Source organism: Tachysurus vachellii, chromosome 22, assembly GCF_030014155.1.
Source record: "Tachysurus vachellii isolate PV-2020 chromosome 22, HZAU_Pvac_v1, whole genome shotgun sequence".
Classification (NCBI taxonomy): Eukaryota; Metazoa; Chordata; class Actinopteri; order Siluriformes; family Bagridae; genus Tachysurus; species Tachysurus vachellii.
Window position 1 is genome coordinate 17,198,528 of NC_083481.1, and position 27,387 is coordinate 17,225,914.

A 27,387-nucleotide genomic window follows, 5' to 3' on the forward strand; every position below is an offset into this window, starting at 1 on the left:
TTCTAAAAATAACATTAGCATGGATGCTAATCTGTTAAAACAACCTTTGTAATTATTTAAGATTAATATAATGCTGTCCTCAAGCGACATCTTATAGAACGGGGTTTGTTTAGAAACATTTATTAAAAGTTTCCCCGGAATTATAAATATAAATATACGTTTGTCAAACGCTGGTTTTGTTTGTTCTCGCGTGCGCGTGTTAACCATGAACCAATTAGGCATCAATTAACATGCGCGTGCGCACACAGCTGATTTGCATCCGGTGACGCCCACAAATTTACATAAAAGTAAAAGGCCAGAGAGAGAGGGAAAAAAAAAGAGAAAGGCCAGAGAGAGAGAGAGAGAGAGGCAGAGAGAGGAAAAGGCAAGAGAGAGAGATGTAGAGAGAGGAAATGGCCAGAGAGAGAGAAAGAGGAAGACAGAAGCAGAGAGAGGGAGAGAGAGGCAGAGGCAGAGAGAGAGGAAAAGGTGAGAGAGAGGTGTAGAGAGAGGAAATGGCCAGAGAGAGAGAGAGAAAGAGGAAGACAGAAGCAGAGAGAGGCAGAGAGAGAAAGTTATTTTAGAATACAGTATATTTATATTGTTCGATGAAAAGTGAAAAGAAAATGTGACCTGAACAATGTGCAGATGTCTGGTTGCTTTTCATTAATAATATTTCTTCAGTTAACTCTATTTATATAAAAGCACTGAGTTTCACTTAATTTTGTTGTAATTGAAATACATTTAAACCTGATCAGTGAAATAGTTAATCGGTATAAACGAGGTTTACTCCGGTTTAGTCCTGTGGATAAACTTACACACCAGGAGCACGAGTAGGTTTTCAGAGGTTTTACAGAAATGACAGTATTTTCATAAATAACCTTCTCCTATGAATAGTTTATAAATTCTGTTGCGTCCAATGCAAAGTTATGGAGTCGTGTCGTCACTCAGTATAAACCAAACACGTGGATTATAATCCATGCTTTTAATATCTTAGAACTGCAATGAAACAGACTGGATTGTCATTATAAAAAGTTTATTTACATATATTACAAGAATAGCACTGATGGGTTCACCAAAGTTCACATTTAAACACATTCCTTTTTGTTATAGCTACTTTCAAATACTTTATTCAAACCTCACACACTAAAGATTTAGTCTTCAAGTTCAAAAGGAAATACTGACTATAGGGATTTGTTCTTGCATTGACGCTAATCTAGTGCATGGAAAGAAAACATGGGACATTTTATTCACCACAAGTAAAGAACAACGCAAATTCTGCTAAAGAGCTACCGAAGTAAAACGTGGCAGAGATCCGAGGCTCGTCCTCCCGGACCTCTGCTTCAAGTCGTGTTCACAAACGCAATCGTTTTCTGGAAACAGATCTAACAGCTACCACTGTTTAATGTTCGGTTCACGATCGGTAGCATGAAAAAGTAAATACACCCCCTGAAAAGTTGTTTATTTACTTTTATTCTCGTCGCACGTACGATATCCGTATCCCAGTGCTACCATTGAAATACACTGAACTAATCTAACAGCAAACACTGAGAATAATTATATATATACTGTATATATATATATTTATATTTATATATAGGTCTAAATAATTTCACAGTCGTTTATCTAAATTCTGTAGATCTAAGAACATTATACGTTTTTAAGAACAACTTTTCAGGGTTGTACCTACAGCAAAAACGCTGGAAAGCATGTCTTGGTGCTAATCACTGTCGAAGAATATTGTTACCTGATAAGCTTCATTCAGTGAAGTTCAGATTTTATAAATATGTAAAGTCAAATATCTACTGTTAATGTTCCTTAAATTCCAGAGTGCACTGTAAAACATTCACTTTTCTAACACAACTGCATTCAAAATACAATTTGTCTTAACACGCCCTTGTTGACTTCCCCTCAACAGTTCACCCTGTTCCGCTTGTTCAATTCTTCATTATCGTAGTAAGTAAAATTGTTAGACGACCCTTTTTAAGGACCGAGGGTTCGTATGTGGTCCAAAGGCTGCCTTCAGCTAAATATCTGACACAAATGCTTGTGATTGGATAAACCACATTTTTCTAACATGTAATATAGAATATAAGATTAGATTAATACCGTTTCTAACTGTAATATATAAAGTTTTTCAAAATAAAATCCAAGAAATAGTTTTTTGCTGCCACCGCCTGACGAGGGCATGTCAACAAAGTCGTGTTAAAGACGGCTCCAAACTGGACTTTTATAGGTTTACGCTTCGATTCCGTTCTGCTTAAGTTCAAGTTCAAGCTTAAAACATTCAAATGTTAGTTGCCCTCGAAGTTTTGTAGCTTAAAAACATAACGTCACGTGGTAACAAACCTACTTATTAGTTCCACATCGTTTCCACATCGTCACATTTACAGGATTTGTTTTTATTATTGAGCTCTTAGATCGTCAAGTAAATGTCTAATAGAATTTCATCTTAAGTGCCTGAAACGGATGAGCAAAGCACCCGCGGTGGAAGAGGCATCGATAGAAGATTTATCAATGACATCACTGGAGATATTGTAGTGTAGTTGTGTGCGGTCGTGTGTAGTCGTGCTTTCCTCCTTCACAATGACGACGTCGTAGAGTCCACAACCTCTCGCCCGTTGCACACGGTAGGAACTACGGTCGCGGCTGAGGCTGTGGATGAAATATCAGTTGTTTCATTGTCAGTTTTAGTGAGAAACATTTCAACACTTAACCTTTCGTGCACAGAAACATGATGCAATCTCGGTGTAACCGTGCTGATCAATCAAGCCCGTAAAGGCCGTTGACACCGTTTCCAAAAGACCGAATCCCACTCACTTGATCCGCTGGAAGGAATTTGAGTTAATATAGAGAGGAAATTCTGTAGCTACTGTGTACTGTTAGGAGTTTTTATCTTAGAAAGTCAATGCAGCCTTTTTTTTTGTACACCAGCAATTTTCTATACCTCCTCTATAGTGAGGTTTTTACCACAGAAAAGACATGTAAGTTGTTTAGAATAACAAAACAAAACAAAAAAAATAGCTATGAGACAGAGTATTCCTTTAACCCTTATAAGGACGGAGCAGGTTTTTGACTACCATGTGAGTAGGTGGAGCTGGGGGCCGTAGCGGCCGTGGAGAACCGGTTGTCCTTGGCCCTCAGCGTTGTCACGTTCTTCTGTGGCTGGAACAGTATGATGTGGATCTTGGGGGCGAAGAGGCAGCCGAGGACCACCGAGCCGCTCAGACTCACTGAGATGCACATGGTGGTGGTCTGAACCTGTGGGATGCACAGAGGGAGGCGAAGGTGTAAGCTGGAGATGAGTCTTAGAGCACTTGGTTAGAATTCCAACTAATTATCCATAAATGACTCTCAGCACATTATTCAGTTTTCCTCAGAGATTTTCACATAATTATCCACTGCAGAAGAAGGCCATGTATCTGCACTATCCTCGATGTCTTTGAGCGGCGTGCATCGTTCACATTAAGCTCCCTGATCGCTTCTTAAATGCACTTCTTTTCCCCCCCTTTGTCTAAAACTCTTAATTAAGTCTAAATTATATTTTAGCACATTAAGAAGGAGATTAAATATTAAAAAGCCAATTAACAATAGAAAATGCAAAGAATCGTTCGTTTTTATTGCCTCATTATAGAACAAATGATGTCAAATGTTTAATGACATCCTTACTGTTCGTCTAGACGTGGTTATGATGATGCTACTCGTTTTTGAGATCATTAGTTAACTCGTCTCTAACTACCTGAAAACCTGTTTAAATACTTAGCTTCATAAAAGTAAAGGTCGTTCAATTCCTCCTCGTAATGACAAAGAGAGTCAACATCAATCCTCCAGACGCTAGCGGCAGAAGATTCCTATTTGATCCCACCAGCGGGTCTTTGTTAGGTTCAGCAGACTCATCTTAGCATATGGTGCAGAGCTCCTGAACTCAGAGAACCTGCCTGCTTATTAACTCTGCAGAATGTCTCCGAATTTTAATCAATTCTAAAAGATTTCTTCAAATATTCTCTTAAGCTGTTAAAAGCTTGGTGGATGCCTTCATGCTCCCTGACAGGTTAGCATCTCATTTAGCAGTCGCTTTTATATTTCCTCCTCTGCTTTCATAACAGGTAATAACACGTTCTCTGTGTCACATTATGCAAAAAATGACGTCGTTCTGCTTACGTCATCAACCCGCACGGTGCAGGAAACGGTTTCGTGTAAACAAAACCTTCTGTCTGTACGTTTTAAACCGCAGCTTTACCACCCCAGCAGATTTTTGTAAAACATTCGTTTTGTCTCCTGCTTTAACGTCTCTCTCGTTTCAGCTTGAATTCTCTGTGATTTAAAAACCGTCTCTGAGCACAGACTCAGAATATTATTTGTGCTCCAGCAAAAAAAAAAAAAAAAAAAAAAATAATGTTTCGTTGTTACTGCAAACTCGACAGACATCACCGTGTGACGAGTGGAGCTCATTTGGGATCGTCCCCCTGCGCTACTCTGCGGTTATGCCGTAAAAGGCGGGACAAAATACCAAAGTGAGGCATGACAGGAGCCAAACCGCTATGGGAGGAAAAAGGGAGAGTGAGGAAAATACAAATCTCTTTGTTGAGCTGACAATCGCTGCACTTTGCTCCCGTCTGCGAGGCCGAGGGTGCCGAGCTGAATCCCAGCGCCGCAAGAAGCTCTTTTATGCCAGAATACATTAAAAGTAATTCTTTTCCAAACTGTATTCATACTGAGAGGCAGCTCACCATTAGTTATGATTCTACATTTTAAACATGGCCAAGGGCTTTATGAATGCATTTTTAGACCGTTGTAAACATCTGCTATATCTTGATACCGCGGATTGCTAGGTCTGTCATGCAAATGCTGAATCTCTGAATCTTTGAAAAACAAACATAAACATGTCCTATGGATATTCAGGTCTAGGAACAAACTAGAGCTCGGTTGGGATGATGAGGCTCCACGCCTAATGCCAACTAACCCCTAGAAAGCACATTGTACAAGCACATCGACTCTGAACACAACCTGCTGTAACACTGGATGCTACGCGAGACAGGGAAAAATCATTTAATTATGATCATTTAGTTTAATTTTACTCTTTCTGTGCACTATCCAAATTCATAATTAACGAATAGACATTTGACATTGTTTTTTTTAAAGACATATCACTTATCTTGCAGTCTGTCGCTTTATGTAACACATCGTTCTTTTCTCTTATTGTCATCACATCAAACGGATCTAGGGATACTTTTCCTCAATCCAGTCACCACTGTGCACTGATGAGGAAGCAGTGGTTTTCTTCCTGGCACAGTGATGTTTTCTGACAGCGGTTTCCTAGAGCAGGCCTGGCACTGCTGCTTACGCAGCCTTGGGCCGTTCTTGATGACACTGTTTACCGCGGAGCTAACCGAGTTCTGACATCTCACACCACACAGCAAAACGAGTGCGCTGATAAAGTGCGACAAGCCGCCCACAGTCTCCCAGAGGGACTCGTAACACACTTTTAGTGTTACGTGCTCACGACTCCCTGATTTGCGTGTTTGCGTTGGTCGATTTGCTTTAATTATCTGGTTAAGCAGCTCGCGTAAAAAGCCATCTGTCGCTTAATGACTCGTCCATTGTGGCGCGTCAGATTTGTATGTAATAAATTGATGTTGTTATGATTATTGCATAAAAACATTAAAGTAACCTCAGCAATATCAAAGCAGAATTACACACAATTACCCATTTAAAAGATGTGCAATATTTTACTTGAATGTACACTTGCTTTTTTTATGGTTTCATGGGAAAACGTGATTGAATGTTCACCCACCGATTATGTAGTTATCGGTGGAATAAATAATTTGTAAACTGACTCTGACAAGGATAAGTTTATTAGAGTTGAATAAATATAGTATTCAAAAGCTTTAGTCCTTCTCTACTCATGAGTGTTTTCACTTCATCAGCTCTAAGAAGATAATGTTTATCAAAAACTCAAAAAATTCAGTGGCCACCTAAATCTAATAAACCTTCCCGTTCACTTCCAACTGTCCCCACTTTCAATGTTAAAACTGTATAAATTATGTTATGCTGCTGCAGAATGTTACCATTTACTCTGAAGCTATTTCAGTTTACGTGATAAATTTAGAAGCTTTTAAGCTGTGATGAAAACTAGCCCACCTTTAAAGAGTACATACTTTTTCATTTCAAGTAAATGTGGTTCAAACAATAAATGACTTGTATTAATAATGTTATATAATAACATATATTACATATATTATATAATAACGTAATATTAATTATGGTTTGGCTGCATATGATAGGTTTAAAAGAGAATTGTTCGGGGTAGAGCACTTAATCTTCACTCACCCTGTAGTCACTTGCGGTGACATAGAAGATGGGCTGAAAGGCCAACCAGATGATGCACGTGGTGTACATTGTGAACCCGATGAACTTGGCCTCGTTGAAGTTCTCGGGGCACTTCCTGGTCTTGAAGGCGTAGAATGTGCACAGGACGATGAGGATGCAGTTGTAGGTGAGCGACATGAGCATGCTGGAATCCAGACTGTTGCACTTCAGAGTCACCACGTCTCGCCTCTCGGGACTCATTTCCTTCCTGACACCTGGCGCCTCCACCAGGAGCCACACCAATGCCACCAACAGTTGGACAGAGATAAGTGCACCACAGATGGCCACTTGTGATGCGGGGCTGATGAAACGAGGCCGCTGGGCACCGTCTCGCACACCACCAAAGATCCGTGCAATACGATTGGTCTTGGTGAGCAGGGCCGAGTAGCACACAGCAAACGAGGTGCCAAGGCCAAGACGTCGAAGGGCACAGACAACTGCGGTGGGTTTGGCAATGTAGATGAAGGTCATGGCGTAGCACAAAAGAACCCCCAACAGGAGGATGTAGGACAGCTCACGGCCGCTGGCCTTCACCACCGGAGTGTCGTTGTGCCGTAGAAAGACTCCAGCCACGGCCAGGGTGCACATCATCCCCATACAGGCGATGGTCACAGGTCCTACAGCCCAGGCATCTGACCAGTGGATGTATTCTTCTGGAAGCTTGTAGCAGCCAGTCAGGTTAGCCAAAGGCCATTCTCCAAAGCCACAATCCTCACAGGTAAACTCATCCAGAAGGTACTGATGGGCTTGGCAAGGAATACAGATCCAGCAGCAAACATCCCCAGGTTGCATGCTCTTGGCCTCGTTCGGTTGGCAGGGGTCGCTGCACTGGGAGGTCGGCACTGTTCCTCCAGCCCAGTGTAAAACGGTAGTGTTAAGAACCAGACTTTGGGCCCAGTACCCCACCTTCCTGTAGGCATATCTTCCGTTCTCTAGCCGATAGTGGAAGATGTTGTAGCGGCCCAAGCTGTCACCCAAAGGGGTGAAGCGTACCACGTTCTCTGTATCAGTAGGTCTGAATGGTGCTAGTAAGGAATAGTAGAAAGAAAATCAAACAGCAGTGAAATTTAGTAAAAGGACAATATTGAATTAAAAATGGTAGCACATTTACTATGCAGAAAATAATCTGTTTTCAGCAAAGTGTTTTTTTTAATACTAACGCTTTGAGCCATGGTTGCTAATTATCACCACTTGATTAGCTATGGTTGCTAATTATCACCTGAAATTCGCCTCAAAACAAAAAAACAGCTGGAGAGTGGAACAAACATAACGTCTCCACTGATCTTAGAGAGATGAAACACCATTGGTGGGATTTTTTGCAGAAAACCCATGGGATTTATTGTGAAACCGAGTGTAGTGCCTCTGATGTACTGCCTTGAATTCCTGAGGTGTGGCATTTAATGATTAAAAACAGTGAAACATTTAAACTAGCTGAATCAACATTTTTCTTTCAGTCCAGATTTAAAGATTTTTTTGTGCTTTCCTAGTTTCTCACTGAGCTGCTAGGCTGACTGGAGCTGTGTGGTAACCTAATAATTACCGTATTCAAATCTGAGATTTAGCAAGATCCTTTTAATCAGCAATAAAAACAACATAGACCACAGACTTATTCATCTTAGTGATGCTTGAACATTCAGCGAAATAGCTCTCCTCTTTTTCTAACCAGAACACTTCATGGATAAACACTGCTGATAACGAATGAAAGACAGTAGGTGGCAATTAGCATTATGCAAAGCAAATCATGCTAATTGGTCCCACTGGATTTCAGGAATTGCTATTCATTTTAAAGTATCCTTTTATTAAGCTGCGGTAAACATTGTTATTGTCAGTCACATTACTCACAATCAAACTTGGTCTTGAGGATGAACTCCCGGTAGAACCTCTTGCCGTTGATAGGTTTCATGGCATCGCACACTCGTGTGGTGTTGGGGCACACGGCCTGCCGCATGTTATGCAGCGCGTGCGCCATTGCGTACACGGCATTCACGACGAACATGATCTTTGACTCCTGCTTGAACGAGCCATCCCTCAGGCTGTGCCTGGCGCAGCCCGGGTCCTGCAGCCGACACCCAAACTTGTGCTCCCAGTATTCTCTGAACCATGGGTTGCGTGTGTTCAGCTCAGGATTGAGTTTGGTGAAGTAGTCCTCGAACTCTCGGATGGAATAAGACGCGAGCTCGATGGTGAAGGCCCCGTTGGCCGCTTTCTCGCTGCCATGTACCACGCTCTCCTGAGCCCCCCACCCATCGCTAGCCACCCAGATAAAGGTTACATTCATGCGTGCTGCTGCGACCAGAAGCTCTCTGGCATCCTCGCTGCGTGTGAACATGATCACCACTTTGGCATTGGCCTTCTGCTGCAACGAGCGGATCACAGTCTCGTAGTTGCCCCGGTTCATGGACCGGCTGACTTTGACCGAAGTGGCGATGCAGATCTGGCGCACACGTGCTTCCTGCTGGAAAGCGTCGATGCCTGTCTCGCCATAGTCACCCTCCGAGGCTACTGTTGACACGTAGGTCCAGTTAAAGTAGCGCAGGATCTCAGCTATGGCTTTCGCCTGGTAGAAGTCTGGAGGCACGGTCCGAGCAAAGTAGTCATAGCGGGATTTGTCGCTCAGCTTGGCACTGGTGGAAGCATAGCTGATCTGAGGAATCTGGAAGAGCCGCAGAAGGTTGGCCACCTGTAGACAATTGGGGAGGAGAGAAGAAAATTCTGATTCCTATTCCAAACTCTTACAAGACATTTTTCAACTATGATGTTGCATATATTGCGTACAGGTAAAATCCAATACAGTTAAACAATTTGGACTCTAAACTTTGCAATTATTGGTTTTGTGCCATGAAGTGACATGCGTCAAGTAACAAGAGAAAGTGTGGACTTCCGGACGTACCTGAGCGATTCAGCAGGTTTACCGACTTAGTGATGGAGTCCGCCTAACATATTGCGCCTCCGGTCACATTGTCTCCACACAAATCAATATAGATGGATAGCCAGGGCCTCTCGGCAAAGCTTGTTGACAAGCAATCAGCCATATGCTACAATCTCGGTTCCTGCCCATGTCCTCACTCTATGAACAGATTGCCTCTGGCGCTATATCTATTCAGCTTGGAGAGTGATTCGGATCCTACAGAACCTCCATTCGTTATCTAACTCATCTGGGTCAATCATTTCTGCTTGCCTGACCATGGGACTTGGGCAGTTTTCATTGTGATGGATCGAGATAACAGCTGCAACCAAAAACAACAGATAAGGAATATTGTTATATTTATCCCAGAGCATGATCGGGTTAAGTTTAGGTGTTGAAATCTACCTTTCATGGTTCACTATAATGGTGCCAGCAGGGATGGAGGGGAGGGGGAAGTTTTGAGTTTGTCCAAACGTTTTGCTTACTCTCAGTGTAAAGCATTCATATGGATAAAACAATTAAAGACAATGGAGACAAAAATATTTGTTTATATATGGAGGTGCCGTTTCTTCCTTGTCTTTGTTATAGCTGTGGTTTGCTCATGAACTTTCAGGTAGACATTCAGGTGGATATTACATCTACATTCTTATTTCCCAAAGCTTCAGAGCAATCATTGGAGGAACTCGGGGAATCCATTCACTCTGCAAATAGGAGTGACAATTAGGCCTGTGGGGATCGCCAGCTAATGACAGAAAGAAAGTGTCTAGGAGGATTCACATATAGCATGAGTCTGTTCACATTAAAAGACCATTAGTCAGAGCATCACAGGCCAATTGTTCTGCTTTAGGACCGATTTTTTGCTTTTTGTATTTTAATGACTTACAATTACTTGAACATCACGGATTGACCCAAGGTCGTATGTCCCTCTGAGACACTCCATACGTTCAGATCACGAGCCTGCGATGTGACACTGCACAATAGACTCAATCTAATAACAGTTCTACTAAGAGGAATATTTTTCCTAATTTTCTCCCTCCCACCCTTAAATTCCAATTGTGGGTCCCATCGAAGGCAAATCTCTCTTAATATACCCCCAGACACATATTACACATATGATGTTATTGCATCTTTTTCTGCATGCATGTGGCTAAGGGATTCTTTGAAAAAATATGCGACACAGTGCACTGTAATGCTACTGCCTGGTTGTACCAGTGTTGTACCAGTGTTAAACAGTGTTAACAATCAGAGGGGTAGAAATGAAAAAAGAATGGGTTTGCTCAAGGGTACCTTGTAAAGTTCATCTCTCTCTCTCATCTTCTACCGCTTATCTGAACTACCTCGGGTCACGGGGAGCCTGTGCCTATCTCAGGCGTCATCGGGCATCAAGGCAGGATACACCCTGGACGGAGTGCCAACCCATCGCAGGGCACACACACACACACTACAGACAATTTTTCCAGAAATGCCAATCAACCTACCATGCATGTCTTTGGACCGGGGGAGGAAACCGGAGTACCCGGAGGAAACCCCCGAGGCACGGGGAGAACACGCAAACTCCACACACACAAGGCGGAGGCGGGAATCGAACCCCCAACCCTGGAGGTGTGAGGCGAACGTGCTAACCACTAAGCCACCGTGCCCCACTCCTTGTAAAGTTATCGGTTCTTAATTTCCTAAAATGTGTCTAATCTGTTGTAACATTCTTCAAAAACACTTGAAGGGAAAACACTTTTACAGTGTAGATGAGGACGATTATCTCTTTGGTCAGAGCAGATTTTCCAGAGAATACTGTAGTGCTGTGCCAATGTTAATCATATGACCATCGTATAGGTAAATAAAGTATTAGAATTGAATTGTTTTTGGTACACCCAAGGACCTGATACATTGAAAGCCTTTAAAGAACACGTAATGTGTATATTCTGTTTAAAAATGGTTAAATGCCATATTCTAAACATTCTTTCTGGTACCTTTTCTGTTAGATTTTAGATAGATCCTAATGTCTTGTGTCAAGTGACATTCGGTGACTGTACAGGTTATAGCTTGTGGACGTTTCTATGTAGAACTACGTATAGGATGTTTTAATAGATGAGTGAAGATCCATGGAGGCATGGCGGGACAGTGGGACGCGTCGATGCCTCACGGCTTCACAGCTTTTCTCCGCAGTTTGGCTTTCTGTCTGTGTGGAGATTTACATGTTAGCACCGTATCTGTGAGGGGTTCCATCAGTACTCCGGTTTCTTCTCACAGTCCAATAACATGCTGGTGAGTGAACTGCTGCAAAGTGTGTGTGAAATGAATGTGTGTGGACCTGCAGTGAACTTGGGGATCATCCAGTGTGTATTACTGCCTCGTTCTCGGCGTCCCTGTGGGAGACCAGGATAAACGAGTTGGTAGAGGTGAATAAACGAATGGAGAAAAAAGCTAGAATCATAAACACCCAATAAACCCTATGGGTACCAGGGTTTTAACTGACGGTGCTGCTGCGTTTTAATCCTGTAGCCCTGTAAGTAGAACATGACATGTGAACGCTAACAGCACAGCCTCGTCTACATTCGCGTGCTTAACACTGCACGACAGCCATGTTTAAGGAGCCCGGGGGGGTTCAGGGTCACCGGAGACCAGATGAATCACTGACCTAAGGAGGAGAAACTGAGGGGATGTAATTTGCTTAGACAAGATAGAGTCTGTTCAGGAAGAAAAAACAGGTTCACTATCACTACTCCCTGCCGAGGGAGACCCGTCCTGTTCAGACTGTCTAAGATTCAAACCTAGTACTTTTGTGCATTAAGATTTTGTTTACGTGTCACTGCATTTGTTTCTTTCCCTTTCATTTGGCATCCACAATCTCAAGTGGAGTGTATCAGATCTGCACCGAAGCGTTTGACAGCGACCAGCTCAGCTCGTGTTAACAGTCCGTCACCCTGCACACTTTCCAGACACACACTTGGAATGGAGAAACGGCGCTACACGGATATTCAGGCTCTACACAGCTAATGAATGTTCATCATCTCACCATCCTCTATGTATGTACGCATGTATGTAGGTGTCCTGTTAGAGAATTTACTGACACTTTTACTGCGTTCACAAACTGAAATTAAGTCCAACTGTCACTACACGTGAGGGAGAGCTAGCATACTAGAACTAACTTGCTAGTTATTAGCTAGTTAGCTAGCTATGCTATTCAGCAAAGTGCAGTTAAGCTGTATTCATTAACATAAAAGAGCTCATTTTAATTCTGGCTCGATCCTCACATAGCTATGATGAAAACGTAGCAAACGGTGCTAAGGTGAAAGACGAAATTTATGACGTTTGATGAGACTGAAGCAGTACTTTGAATGTCTGAGCAGATTGTTTAACAGCACAAGTCCTGAATGAGAATGAGAAAGTCCTGAATGTGGCTACTACTAAATTTAAAAACAGCTTTTGTCAGGGACAGAGAGTTGAGAGAATAAAGTGTTTGAGATATGAGGATGATAAAAATAGTAAGCATGTGAGCTAGAGAAAGTGGGGATAAAACAGAAAAGCGTGAGCGCTGTGGATGGAGCCGGGGACTGAAAGGCTTCACGCGGGTGAAGCGGTGTGGTGGTTTGACCCCGTGTGCGAAGAGAATCGAAAGCGGAGTGTCTTGTGACGCGGTTCGGCCGCTTTTTACCGCCCTGCTTTCAACATGAAAGGCCCATCTGTTTCATCAGCTCCTGCGCCAGGCGTGTGGGCATCCCACACAGCTACAGCACTAACGGCTTCGGCCAGGGAAGTTAACAAGAGCCTCACTCCACACTCAGTCACTCGGATCAAACAAACCGACGGAAAAAAGAAATTTCAACTTTCAGGTACACAGGATTTTGTGTCATTTGAATTTTGCTGCAGTTTAATTCACTAATATTGACTGTAAATTCACACTATGGGTTTTAAATTCAAATAAGACGGGTTCTCGGTGAGCGTTCTACATGCAGCTTATCGCTTATTAGTATTCTCTAAAACATGACGCACAGGCAAGGACTCTGTGTGAGTGACCTTGTGCAACTCTGAGAGGATAGATGACTCTCTTGAACAGCAATACAGTATTAATACACCTCATCCGGTGAGTCTCTCTCTCTCTCTCTCTCATTCTCTCTCTTTTTGGTTTGGAGCTGCTCTGACTAGAAGGCTCACAATTTTTTTCTTTTCTTTTCTTTCCTTTTGACTGGTCAGAAGCTGTGTTGAATTTACTATAACAGTGGCTCAGATGGTGTTTGTTCTAACACGTTAACATTTCTACACATATACTGACTTCTAATGTGATCGCTCCTCATAAATGGATATAAAAAAATAAATAAATGTTTTCTTATGGCGACGTTTTCTCTGGGCAGCCATTTATTTGGCCTTTATGGAAGGAGTCTCCAGTGTCGTTGCCTTGTTTGCTAGTTAACGGCCAGTATGGAAATTTTTCCGACCTGGGAACATCTTCAGGACAGATTGCTTTACATTTTGTACTTGATCTATAACATGATGAGTTTTTTGTTTGTTTCTTTTATTTACTTTAATAAGGTAAATGTGAATTTTTAAAGGGGGCACGGTGGCTTAGTGGTTAGCACGTTCGCCTCACATCTCCAGGGTTGGGGGTTCGATTCCCACCTCCGCCTTGTGTGTGTGGAGTTTGCATGTTCTCCCCGTGCCTCGGGGGTTTCCTCCGGGTACTCCGGTTTCCTCCCCCGGTCCAAAGACATGCATGGTAGGTTGATTGGCATCTCTGGAAAATTGTCCGTAGTGTGTGATTGCGTGAGTGAATGAGAGTGTGTGTGTGTGCCCTGTGATGGGTTGGCACTCCGTCCAGGGTGTATCCTAGCTTGATACCCGATGATGCCTGAGATAGGCACAGGCTCCTCGTGACCCGAGGTAGATCGGATAAGCGGTAGAAAATGAGTGAGTGAGTGAAAGTGAATCTTTAAACAATGTTACCTAGATTTGTTTCCGTGAATGGAAAGCTTCCTATAAATAACTGACGATACAAGTTGATGTGATGGACTAAATGTTTAAACAGTTGGATGATGTTATATACTGCAATCGTAAAAGGATTGTTTTCACAGGTCCTTGTACGCAAAACCTTTGAGAACCCCTCAAGGACAATTACACTGTGTGCGATACCGCATGCACAATTATTATTCCCGATAATCTGCATGCATGGAATTAGTTTTGTGCAAAATATATCAGAATTTATTTTTTCACTCGATGGAGGACGCGACGAGAGCCGGAAGGATGAAAGCAGCTGTTTGACTAGCACTCGGTTTGCGTTATGAGAGCCGGTGTGAACTACGGTGCGCCTGGAGAATCTGCCAAACTTTCATGCAGACACACAGTAACCTAGGCGATATTCTGCCTCTTTAATTAGAGCACAGGAAGACTCAGAGAAAAGAGTGACAGATCCAGACTGAAATGTTGCAGCCAGAATGAAAACTCCAGAGTGCCTCAGGCTTTGTGCATGAACTGAATTAATTGTAATATGTGACTACTGAAGGATCGTTCTTGTGTAATATTAAGATTCTGTATATTTCTATTAATTCAGCATTTATTACAACCCTGTGTGCGAGTGTGTGTGTTTTATTATCGTTTCCTTCTCCTGGGAGGAAGGCTTTTCGTTCTCAAGACAACCGCACAACGAGTGTGCCAATCTCACCCACACACACACACTCAAATATAGATCTTTATATCACAAACACACACACTAAAGATAGCACGGCATCAGACACGAACCCACGCACCACAAAACAGGTGAAACCGAAGCCGGCACTCGTAATAGCACCCCGAAATATGCTCATACACCTGTATTAGGCTACGCTCACGTTAGGTCGTAGTGACACGCGTACGCCTTTCTGCGTATCTGTGGTTCTAAATCGGATACTCTGATGAGTGGTGTTACGACATGAATGAGATGTGAAGTGAGACTTCTTCTCAGCAGAGCAACAATGAAGGACATTGACAGCAGTAACTATATTTAGTAGAAGGGTAAGGAGATTTGCGGTTTACTTAATATTTCTAAAATCAAATCAAGCGAAACACAAAGCTACCAGAAGCTAATGAGTACTTTCTAACACTATTGCCCAAGCAATCAATGTGTGCGTGTGGGATGTTCACGTTAAAGACCACTACGCTCACTAAAGTGCCCATCGGTAAGATAAGGTCACTTTTTACGAATCTGAATATCTAAGACTGACAGCTCTGATCTTGTGCAGTGAAGCTTGTAATATAAACATACACTCATTACGTTAGACTTCTTCACATCGTTTAGTGACTCCTGATACGTCCTTCTCCGTTCTGCCTCATAATCCAGATGGCGTGCGGTGAAAAAAACAAACTTGTGAGGAGAAAAAAAAAACCCTCCCGGTTTCTAAAACGGTTAGGACGTCTGTTGCCATGTGTTGTCTGTTTTATATGCGTGTTCATCCACATCATGTTTGCTCAGGGCTCGTGCCAAGCGCCGTCTTTTTCATGCCAGCAGGCTGATTGAGCTCCAGACAGCCTGAAGGCTCCTCTTAGTTCCTTCGACTCAGAGGAGGACAGGTGGCTCGGGTTCTGCCAAAATAGCGTCTATGGGGCTGTGATAGTCCTACCACAGACGGAGGAACCGGCTCGAGAAGCCACTCTAATTCCACCTGCTGTGAGCTATGATGTGATCTAGAGCAAGGATAATTTGGTGGGTGCTATTTTGGATTATGAGATGTAGTGCATGACTTGTATCTTTCTGGTAGATTATATAACAAGAAAAGCATGGCAGAAGCTCACCAGTGATTATAGCACTTTTTTTTTTTTTTTAAACTGATAGTATCCTGGTCAATTTTTCTGTGTACATTTTCTATTGAATAGACGTTATCAGGACTTTTTACACCTGGTCACTTCATGCGTTTTCTGTGATCAGATAGCTATCCGATCGTAAAAAGACCAGGTCTAAATGCCCTACGAAACGTTTTGGAGACGGATATAAATCCGATGGTTCAAACCCCTTCAGGAGGTGGTCTGGGACGCATTTCAGATGAAACTGGACAGGTGTAAATGAATGTGGTTGTTCAAGCCACATACGTCAGCGCTATACTCCTCCCAAACGGAAGTACGTCACTCGCAAGTGATCTTTCACCCAGGTGTCTCGTCGGGTCTGCTGCCGCCAGCGAAAATGCAGCAAACAGTAAATGTTTTGTCGTCTTCTTTTTGATCGCTTTCTGAAAACCGCATACAACAAAGCGTGTTCCATTTCAATTACCCCGGAAATGAGGTAAAATATATTTGCATTTTGGGCGGGAGCAGAAAGATCGGATCGATATCCGATTCGCCGAGACGCGTTTATGTGGCCTAATGTAAATGGAACAGTTTGAACAAATCAGACAGTTATCAGATCAGAGACAACATGTGAAGTGACCAGGGGTAAAAAGGCCCTTTGGAAATGACTAGTATTGACAGAACACTAACTATAATAACAGCGGAGGAGCCTAAAGATCTGTTTTGCCATATGCTTGCAACTTCCATTCAGTGGTCCACCCATAAATCCGTGTTTGGTAAGTCGGTACCCCGAAACGTCACTCAAATAAAGTAAGCACAGATCATTTTAGCAACGGAAACAAATTTCAAAAAGTGTGGCTGAACGATTCAAGAAAAGCTCTGGTGTCTTTAGGAACCTCGCAATCTCCCGACGTTGGCGTGAACCATTATGTCTTCTGCCATTTTGGATGCAGAAATTCAGGTGTGATTTGACGTTGTGTTACTCTATATGTTTGTCCATTTTGCCCTTCCTCTTTCCTTATATGGTTTGTGCTTCCTGTTCCTGTCGTCTTGGGGTTTAATTAATCCCGATAATTCCTCGTTTCTCCTGAACTAGCTCGTCTGTTTTAACTCTGGGTTTGTGACCTATTTACCAAGTCTTGGTACTTGGAGTCCAGTGCTTGGGATTTGACCATGTTTTTCCCCTTGTGTTTAAACCTTGATTCAACAATTCAACAATCCATGACAGAGGAGATAGAATTCCGCTGAGTAAACTCAAAATTGAAGAAGGTCACCAAATTGCAAAAAGTCACACCTTCCACCAATCGATAAATTTACGCTTCTGGGGTTGTGAAGGCTACAAAAAATGTGCTGTTTATCTGGACAAGGAACTCAGATAAAGGGTGTAGTTACCTGTAGTTAACTACATCCACAGTCTGGTAATGTGTTTGATTTATTTTTGAGACAATTACAAATGTAAATAAAACCAGTCCATGAATAGAACTTAAAAACAACAATTATCTGTCCTTGGACCAGTAATTACAGCTCTAGTAATGAGTATCTAGTATTTGGAGATAAAAATCAAACCACTGGACAGTTCACTAGCTAAGGGTTTCTTGACTTTTACCCCCATTAAAGCTTCTTGCATAAAAGAAAACACAACAAATCCCTCAGGTGGTCGAGTTTGTGCAAACAAAACAAAGAACCAAACCTAATTATGCAACGGGAACATAATTAGAGCTCGGCCCTGTCCCTGGCAGTGACAGCCGAAAGGAAGGAGCTGGTAATTAACCATGCTTACACTCGCTGCTCACGGCTTTTCTGCAGTGAAGTGCAGGAAAAAGAAGACACTTGCATGCCGACAGACCTGTCGGGGTTCAGGAAGGCTGAAAGCCCAGATCAGGAAATTCCCAAAGTGGGGAGAGAATTTTTACCGCCACAAAATTGCCTTTCAGACAATAATAAAGCTGTGACACCTTCCATGGAGATGTCAGCTATTAATATGCACAACCGACATCTTCGAGGTGTTGGTACTGCTCTGGTCATTTCATGTTAACTGATTACACAGTAATTTCCTGTGCTTTAAAATACTGTACTAGAAGCAAAGCGCTAATTACACGGATGAAAAAAATACCAAGGATATTTTCTGATCATATTATTATTATGATACAGACAAAACGTTTGCATTGACGTTTTAACAACCTGCGAAACTATAAATAATTTTTAAAAACAATTGCCATTTTGGTTTTTGGTGCCATTGTTCCAACAGTGGAGTCAGTCAAGGATTGGAATATTTTATAACAGAATATTTGAAGTGCTTTAATTGTGTTTTGATTTATCAGAGAATAAATTTTATGCCTTCATGTCAGCAGATGCTGGAATTCATGCTTTTAATATCGTAAGATAAATTCCTTTCCTGCTCGATCTAAGCCTTCCATCTTATCTCTAAAGTCACACAATTGGATGAAAATAACCTTGAGGGAACTTTTTTTTTTAATGTACAAGACTACACACTAATTAGACTCCATCTATAGGATGATGTCACCGTATAAGCCTCAAATATGCTCCTAAGTCCCAGGGTACAGAATAAAAAATGCTCAGTGGCTAGCAGGGAAAAAATAAGGATTCAAACCTATAGACCCCACCCCATCATGCAATCGGGTTAAGCAGGCTACGGCTACATGTGCTAGGACAACGGTGGTTTCATTTTGCTCTGTAGAACCTTTCAATGGCTTTTGCACCCACCTCATAGTTCGCTATATGGCTAAAAGTTTGTGCACACCTGACTACCGCACCCATCGTATGAACCCTAGGAGGCTTAATTCTGTGTTAGACGTCCGGGAGCGATATCTACCTGTATGGAGACATCACTATACGATCCCCCGATCACTCCAGATATAGCCAGTGGTGCCTCGTCTGGCACCGGGTTGGACCCGTCGGGGCAGATGAACCCCGGCTGGTGCACTTTGGTGAGAGACGTGCGGACGAACTCCAGCGACTGCTCCAGCGCGTATGTGTCCTTGGAGCAGGTGTCGAGGATGTGAGCGCCCAGCTTGACGCCTGGTAGGAGGCGATTGTCCTGGTTGATCTCATCGAGTGCCAGGAGCATGGCCTCTAGACGCTGGATCCCACGCTGTTCATTGATCTTCCCACAGTCTTGTGTGCCTTCGCCTTTCTCGTGTACAGGGAACAAGCCACCGATCACCAGGTCGCCATCCATGATGATCTCCCGTTTGGCGCCGGGAAGCGCCGGGACGTACCTCGGACTGGCCTGAACTGGGATGGGTGTGACGAGCAGGAGGATTTTGGCCATCATAGTCAGAACTAGAGGAGCCATGACAGGAGAGAGGATCCTTACTGGAAGCACAGTCATGTTTGATCCTGGGGCCTGTTGGTGCTTTCGGTTTAGATATTTAGATGTTGTATTTTATAGACTGTTAATGTTTCCAGTGAATGTTCTTGCATTTTCTGGGCTGTATCAGGACCTGAAAGAGGAACAAAGAAGGAGTTTAAGCATCGGTATCTGTCTCTATCTCATATGTAATTGTTTAATCAGACCATTTAACATTGCCTAATGTTTGACAACCGGTTGATCTCTGATTAAAACCAGACTAATCGACTAAAATTGTGCTAATCATTAGACATCGCATTAGGCAGAGAAAATATACACAGCCGTCTAGCCATTTAATTAGATTGACCTCTGTGTCATGGAGGCTGGGCTGCATTTATTGACTCGTTCAATTTATTGAATTATTTGATTATTTTATTGAAACATCAGAGCGTGTTCAGTTCTGACAAAGAACAAAAGTAACCAATTACAACTCATATGTGTTCAGGAAAACCATTTCTATCCGTTTCAGGGGCTGACGTTCGTCATTAACAGTCCTTATTTAAACTGTAATTTAACACTGATAAGAAAATGCAGGTTTAATAAGTGTTATAGATAGATATTAAACATCATCTGCAGTCTGAGACCAAATCCCCCGACATCACAACGACACGTTGTCTTTTAGAAACTTGTAACAACAGGTCATCCTGGCATTAACGTTACGCAGATTCAGGATTTCTGTCCCACAGATCCGTTTTTCTCCACACCCAAAACTCTTGCCGTTCGTTTAATGAAGCAACATCCTCGTATTTATTAAAGTCTTCTTCCTCGACCTCCGTTGCCATGGAAACTGCAGACCGTGGGTATGTTAAGGGGGGAACAAGGTGCCATGATAAAGGTAAGCAGCATATAGCAATTAATTCCAGATCTTTCATCGCGCAAGAACAAACACAGCAGGCGACTGAAGAAGTAAAGAAAAAATATATTTTTTTTTATAACCGAACATATTAAGGAACTTAATTTTTTTATAAGAAATGTGGAGGCAGGAAAAAATGTTTTTTGACTAACTTGGTTAAAGTGACCTTATGAATGGAAATAAAAGGCAGGCATAGAACAAATAATGGGTTAAAGTAATATAATGGCAGGAAGGAAGCATGAAATGTTAATGAAGCTTTTCCACGGGACTTTGTTGAGCTGACAGATGCCAATAATAAACCTGAAAAGGTTTCATTTCCCAGAGAACGATGGTAATAATGAGATATTAACAGCTGAAATCAAACGCAAAACATGCTGGATTTAAGATACGTAAAGATTATTATATAACGAGGAGAAAATAAACAGCTTCCTGATTTGAACTCCGACCGCATATACGATCGGTTCATGTCCACTGTTCAAAACACTGACTAACAAACAAACAATAAAAAGGTTTTACTACTATTAATCTTTTTTAACATGTTTACCAAACAAAAATCATCTGGACATGATGAAGTGTGTTGGCCATAATTTATTATGACCAGGACAATGTGCTGAATGACTCATTTTAATAGTCTAACTCCATTAAATGTAAATATATCTGAAATATATCTGAATACTGCACCAGTATTGCAGCTACGTTACAGTTCCTTTGGCTGTTTTTCATATCTTCAAAAGAAAGAGTCTAAGAGTCTTCGATTTAAGTAGACAGTTTCCTTTGGGAAAGTCAGAGATGTTTTGTGACTCTTTCATGGCAGCTATCCCTGACATCTGTCTCACCCTCATCACGGCTAACGCTTTGGCTCACCGCCGTGTAGACGACCAGCGGGGAACAGCAACTGCAGCCACGCAAAATATTTAATTGGCATTAAAATCAAATCTTTCCTTGGTTTTCGTGCAGCAGATGGGAGCATCTGGACTCTCTGTGTCATCACCAAGGTTGAGGCCTGGAGTTAATGGGACACTCAATGCCAAGGTAATGTAGCATGATCAGGCCAGGGAAGAGATGATCAGGAAAGGAACAAGGAAAAAAAAACTCTTCTCTTCATGCTGATCCAAAAATAATGAGTAATACTTTATATGCGTGGGTCAGGCCTCGAGGTTCTGGTAATGAAAACAACACTTATGGAAAGTGATTTTAAATCATTCTTAACCTCGTAACAGTCTGTGGAATTCTTGTCACTTTGCTTGTGCAACATGATGCAAACAGAAGCGCATCGTAGGAAAGCACACGACGTCCAAAACAACTAGGAATAATTGACAGAAAGATGTCTGCAGTCTGTGCAGCTCATCACCTACTGTACTGTACATGTCCTGGCTCAGGTTCATGATCTATATTAACACTTCCTTTTCCATGGGAGTCGAATTCCGCCACCGGTAACCGATTATATTTAATACGATATTCTAAGATGTTATTACTTTTACAGCTTACTATAACAGCTGAAACTGTTCATTTCTTTTCCACAGAGTGATATAGCAAGTGTGTGTGTGTGTGTGTGTGTGTGGGGGGGGGGGTCCAGGGTATATCCTGACTTGATGCCCGATGACGCCTGAGATCCCCGTGACCCGAGGTAGAATCGATCAGCGATCATACTGACGGTCGTGATGGAGCTGGTGATGGTGTTTTATTACTACAGGATCTCGTTTAGAATATTAGATCAATTTAAACCGGTTCTTGGTGAAGTCTGAATTTTGGAGCTTTATGGGTTCATTGTTTAATTAACAGGATGCTCCTAAATCTCCTCAAGCGAAATTAAACACACAAGCTAACACTCTGCATAAATGAGTAGAATCCCCACCATAAGATTGATAGCATGCCACCAAATCAAGCACTTCCCTCGCATTTTTGTCACGTTTGCAATCGATAATTAGGATTAATGGCTTGGCTCGTGGAGCATTTCCTTCATTCCGACGTAATCTGATTTTCAGCGAGTTCCACGCTGGCTTCATCTGCGTGTTAGACCACAAACGGCGCCGGACACAGAATTCACCGCTCAAACGTCAGATGTTTCTAGGTAACCACAGGGAAGCTGGATAATGGCATACATGATGGGATACATCATAAGAAAAAAAAAACAAACGGTTTGATCTCAGCAGGATCTCTTTCTTGGCTTCGAGTGTAAAGCTTAGAATAGCGGACATAAACAGTGGAGATCCTCCGAGAGATGTGTGCGAAGTTTTTCCCCGTCAGTAGGAAAGTGCGTCTTCGAGGGTTTGTTATGAATTCACTGAAGGATAAGAGCTGTAGGATAGCTCGGGTTTGTTCTTGAAAACTTTTTCAATAGGGGAGCACAATCAGGGTTCCTTTAAATCTTCACCAAGAGATACAACTGTAGAAAAGTAACCCGTGCTCAGGATCGAACTGGGGCTGGACAAGCTGATCCTGATCCTGCTAAGAGTCGAGATTATTTACAGGATTAAAAATCTTAGAATGGTGCTGAAGATTGTGATTTACACCATGTATCGTGAAAATGTTTTTATTTATTTATTTAGAGTTTAAAACATCATTTTCACTTTAAAAAAAAAAAATCCTTGATCCTGACTGCCTACGATTCTTGTACTAAAGCCAACGTGAATTTGACAGTGTTGGATAGAAGTTGGAATAGAAACATTATACACATCAAAATAAACCATACGGTGTTGCCTTTAGTCACATCGTCATTCCCCTGCAAGTCACTATGTCTTCCTTGGAGCTGAGAAACTACAGACTTTTTGACTTCTCTTGCTCTGCTATAGGACTGCTGAAGTGGGCTTTATCTGTAGAGCTGTCTAGAGAAATCCCTGCTCTTCTGTTCGCTTGTTGGGGAGGAAGGTCCGCTCTCGGTAAATCATGTTATTCAAAGCACAGCGTTATTGAGGCGCTTTATCATCCAGAACTAGTATATACTTATATATGTCCTGAATGGAGCACATAAGCCTTTGTCATCACAACACTCTGCATCTCTCTAGCGAGAACACTAAAGACACATTAAGCCTCCGCTGTTACAGCAGTGACAGCCGTGAAAATCAGACCGAGGACCTTGAATAGCATCACAGAGACTCGTAGGTAGGAGGGCAGATATATTCGAATAGGCTACTGTAATAGAAAAGGAGCGAAAGCCCTTGTGTCTTGGCCAAGTTAATCATTTGTGCCGCTTGGGTTTTGCCACTTGGTGATGCGTCCTGTACAAATGTGCTAGCTGGGTTAAAGTTGAGAGGTTTTAAAGAAATAAGGTCCTATAAATAGTTCATCATCATATACGAGAGATGATTCATTCGCTGGCCATTTAAGCAATTCACAGCAAAATCCCCAGTGTTTAATTAACACTAAAATCTTTGGTTCAACACCCACAGCGACGTTATATAACAGAGTTATTTCGACATTCTAAGAGTTAAAGAGTTCTCATGAGAAATTTGTATCAAACAAAGTTTTTATTGCGATGAATCGGGTCAAGACACAGGACTTAATCTGCTGGATGACCTTAATGTTCGGATCTTTCCATGCAGAATAAGTTGATGAATTTTGAATAGTCTCTTAAACGTTGTCAGAAAAAACAGGTACTATATTACTTTTAATCGTTGCTGGTGTGGCACCGTCGAGAAACCTGTTTTGTGCATGAGGTTTATGTTTCATTTGTGGTCCTTAAAATCCAATAATGCGTCTTGAATATCGTTTAAAGACAAACGTTAATTACGTTTCCAGGCGAAAGCCGCACACTGAAGGCAGAAGGAAGAGTACGGTTTGTTTCTGAGAGCGAAACGCTGTACGAACAACCAAACTGTTTGACATTTAACATGTTTAACATCATTTTTCATGGAAATTTCACTGGGAACATTTTCCCAATCATAACCCTGGGCCTCTCTGTGATAACTTTTAAAAAAGAATCCAAAGCAATTACTTCCTTTGTTCAGCAGTAGGCTGTTAATAACATTGGAGCTTCCTGTGATATTCACATGCAGTGATGTTCAGACCTGAGGTGTGTGTGTGTGTGTGTGCTGATTTTATCTGTACATCTAGAAGCGTTAGAAACCTTGAACATCTACCACACATGATTAAGAACAGATCGGAGTGGTTGTTCTCATCACTGGTATCACAGCATGCGAATTTATTTTCTTTTCACAGGTAGGCAGACAGAAAGAGAATGAGATTCAGATGCGACCTAAAACATTGTTTTCCTGCAGTGCGCTGTGTGCTGATCCGAGTGTGTCCGAATGAGCTTATTATTAATATAAAGGTGCTGTTAAACACGCACACAGTTAATCTGCATTCAGGTGTGTGTGTGTGTTAGTGTGTGTGTGTGTGTGAGAGAGAGAGAGACAGACAGACAGACAGACAGATTAAAAGCTTTCTTACCTGTTAAGAATGAAAGTTTTCCCGTCTTTCCGTTTTCAGCTCAAACCACGACACCAAACAGTAAGAAAGTTAATCTTCTTTAAGTTGTTTTAAAGCCAAGATGTGTGTGAAACGACAGAGCAGAGTGGAGAGTAAAGAAAACAAATACAAAATGATAAATTAAAGATGCGTATTGAGTGAACCAATAATTTCTCCGGTGCGCCAAATGATTCCACCGCGCGCGCCGCCGACAGGTCCGGTCCGGTTCGGTTCTCCTGTGATTCTCACACACACACACACGCTCTCTCTCTCTCTCTCTATTGAAGAACACGCACTCTCTCTCTCTCACACACACACACACACAGCCACACAGTAAAGTCACTCATCCAGTCAGTACTGAGCTGGTGCCCAAAGGGAACTTTGCGCAAGCTCAGACTCGGTGGAAAAACGAAATATTCATGTCATAATAGAACTGGAAACACATTCCTGTAGTGTGTGTGTGTTTTGTTTTGTTTTTGTGCGTGTGTGTGTGTGTGGTGTGTGTGTGTTTGCTTGTATCATGTGATGTGATGCGATAGTAGGAGTGCGACCCTGTGTCTGCTCACGCTGCTCATCATAGGGGGAAAGGTGGAGCTTGAACAACACACACACACACACACACACACACACACACACACACACACACACACACACACACAGAGGCTCCAGCTCCATCTATTCACTTCACACAATAAGGAATTGCAGGAACACGAGCAACAGCCTGATCCACCTGACAGATCTCCCACTTGGACACCCACAGCTTTTATAGTGTGATATTACAAATCTTTTATCGTGTTACGAGTCTGTACACAGTTTAATGAAAGGTCCTACAGATTTAAATTAACCTGCAAACTAATATCGGAAAATTAATTAACACCTTCTCAGCAATCAGATTAAAGAATTCAACAGCAAAGTGTTTCTCTCAGAATGTTAGGATGAAGGTCCTAGTTATAGTCAGCGTCTTTCTTCAACCTAGCCGTCATTAAACCATAAATCCATGCAATATATGCACGACTGCTGCCAGATGCTATCAGACACGAATGAGTCTCACTATAAATGACCATAAACACCATAAAACAAGCAACATGGACATACCAGACAATGTTCCTTCATATAAAAAATGTTTTATGGAGACACTCAGAATATTTCGAGTTAGCAGGGTGGTAGAAATTGTGAGAGGGAATTGGCTATGATTAAATTGGAAGGAAAATGTGTAAAAGGCAATTATGCTGTTGTGAATATTTAATATCTGCACGTGCCTGGTCGAGTGTGTTCTGAGCAGGGAAATGTAAGTGTGCAGCGAGCGAGAAGGACAAACCGGCATAACAAAACCTGCAAACCACATAAAACCTGCAACTCAGTCAGAAAGCCAACCGGTGATCTGATGTATTGTCCAGCATCCAGCACAGTTTACTGATTCTTCTGCTCTAACAAACAGATTTAAAACTACGGATGAACCGACGAGGTCAATCGAGGTGCGTCTGAGAAGGACATCGACGAGACATTCATGCATTCATTCATCTTCTACCGCTTATCCGAACTACCTCGGGTCACGGGGAGCCTGTGCCTATCTCAGGCGTCATCGGGCATCAATGCAGGATACACCCTGGACGGAGTGCCAACCCATCGCAGGGCACACACACACACACTCTCATTCACTCACGCAATCACGCACTACGGCCAATTTTCCAGAGATGCCAATCAACCTACCATGCATGTCTTTGGACCGGGGAGGAAACCGGAGTACCCGGAGGAAACCCCCGAGGCACGGGGAGAACATGCAAACTCCACACACACAAGGTGGAGGTGGGAATCGAACCCCCAACCCTGGAAGTGTGAGGCGGACGTGCTAACCACTAAGCCACCGTGCCCCCATCGACGAGACAGAAAAGTCTAAAAATACAGGAACATAGTCATTTATTCAGGGTGCACTTTTTAAAGAATATAAAAAAAAATGAAATTCGCAAAATTCGCATGTTTCTTCCATGTAATTAAATTTGATCTATTCGGTTACTTTACGTTACAATTCACGTAGACGGATGATGTGGAACGACCCTGTTCACGATCGCTCGACAATCATAATCAGATTTCATATCGACTAAATAGGAGTGACGCATCTCACGGTGTGAAATAATTTCACCTTTTTTCTCCCTGGAGAGAGAAGACACCTGTAATCTTGTGGACACCTGAAGCAGAGCCTGTGTTTAGTGTTGTTCGAAGTGTCCTGACCTCTGACGCACTTGTCCAGTCAGAACCTGTTCTTCAGTGTCTGTGAATAGAGTGTGATAATGGGAGGAAATCAGGCGTGGGAAGTTTGTGTGTGTGTGTGTATGTGTGTGTGTGTGTGAGAGAGAGAGAGAGAGAGAGAGAGAGAGAGAAAGATGGTCACAGAACGAAAACCAGGGACCTGAGCCTGTGCACAATGCTCACTCTGTTTGCCACACAGACCCCCACCCCCACCCCCCTCTGCCCGCTCTCTTCTCCAAACAACTCTCTCGGATATTTCAGGAGATGAAGCCAGAACCTCACGGGTAATTAGAGAGACTCAGAATCAGCCTCATGAGCCATAGAGGGGGGGGGAGCACTGGCACCTCGCCCACCCCAGTCACCGACTGACTGAACACTTTTTTTTTTTCCTAAATAAAATAGCCAATTATATTTCGTTTGCATGACAGAAATCAGGATTCAGATAAAATGTGTTATAGCTTAACATTTCTTACAATTCTACAGGACAAAAGGGCTCCGTCTTTCACTTGT

At 42.4% G+C, this 27,387-nt stretch overlaps 1 protein-coding gene across 1 annotated transcript; it reads right to left on the reverse strand.

Moving 5' to 3' along the window:
- Positions 1–1,052: 1,052 nt before the first annotated feature.
- On the reverse strand, positions 1,053–24,837 carry grm2b (glutamate receptor, metabotropic 2b). The gene is made up of 6 exons (XM_060858369.1): positions 24,613–24,837; positions 18,834–19,464; positions 8,191–9,028; positions 6,310–7,373; positions 3,060–3,240; positions 1,053–2,634 (listed from the first exon to the last, which is right to left on the reverse strand). Exons 2-6 carry the CDS (start codon positions 19,350–19,352, stop codon positions 2,561–2,563), a joined length of 2,676 nt encoding a protein of 891 aa, XP_060714352.1. The 5' UTR covers positions 19,353–19,464; positions 24,613–24,837; the 3' UTR covers positions 1,053–2,560.
- Between the last annotated feature and the right edge of the window lie 2,550 nt (positions 24,838–27,387).

Coding starts and splice junctions, on each gene's coding strand:
- grm2b (XM_060858369.1), bottom strand. CDS start 19,352: ATGACTGTGCTTCCAGTAAGGATCCTCTCTCCTGTCATGGCTCCTCTA. Junction 3,241..6,309: donor TCACCGCAAGTGACTACAGG/GTGAGTGAAGAT, acceptor TGCATCCCACAG/GTTCAGACCACCACCATGTG. Junction 2,635..3,059: donor CAGCTCCACCTACTCACATG/GTAGTCAAAAAC, acceptor TTTCATCCACAG/CCTCAGCCGCGACCGTAGTT.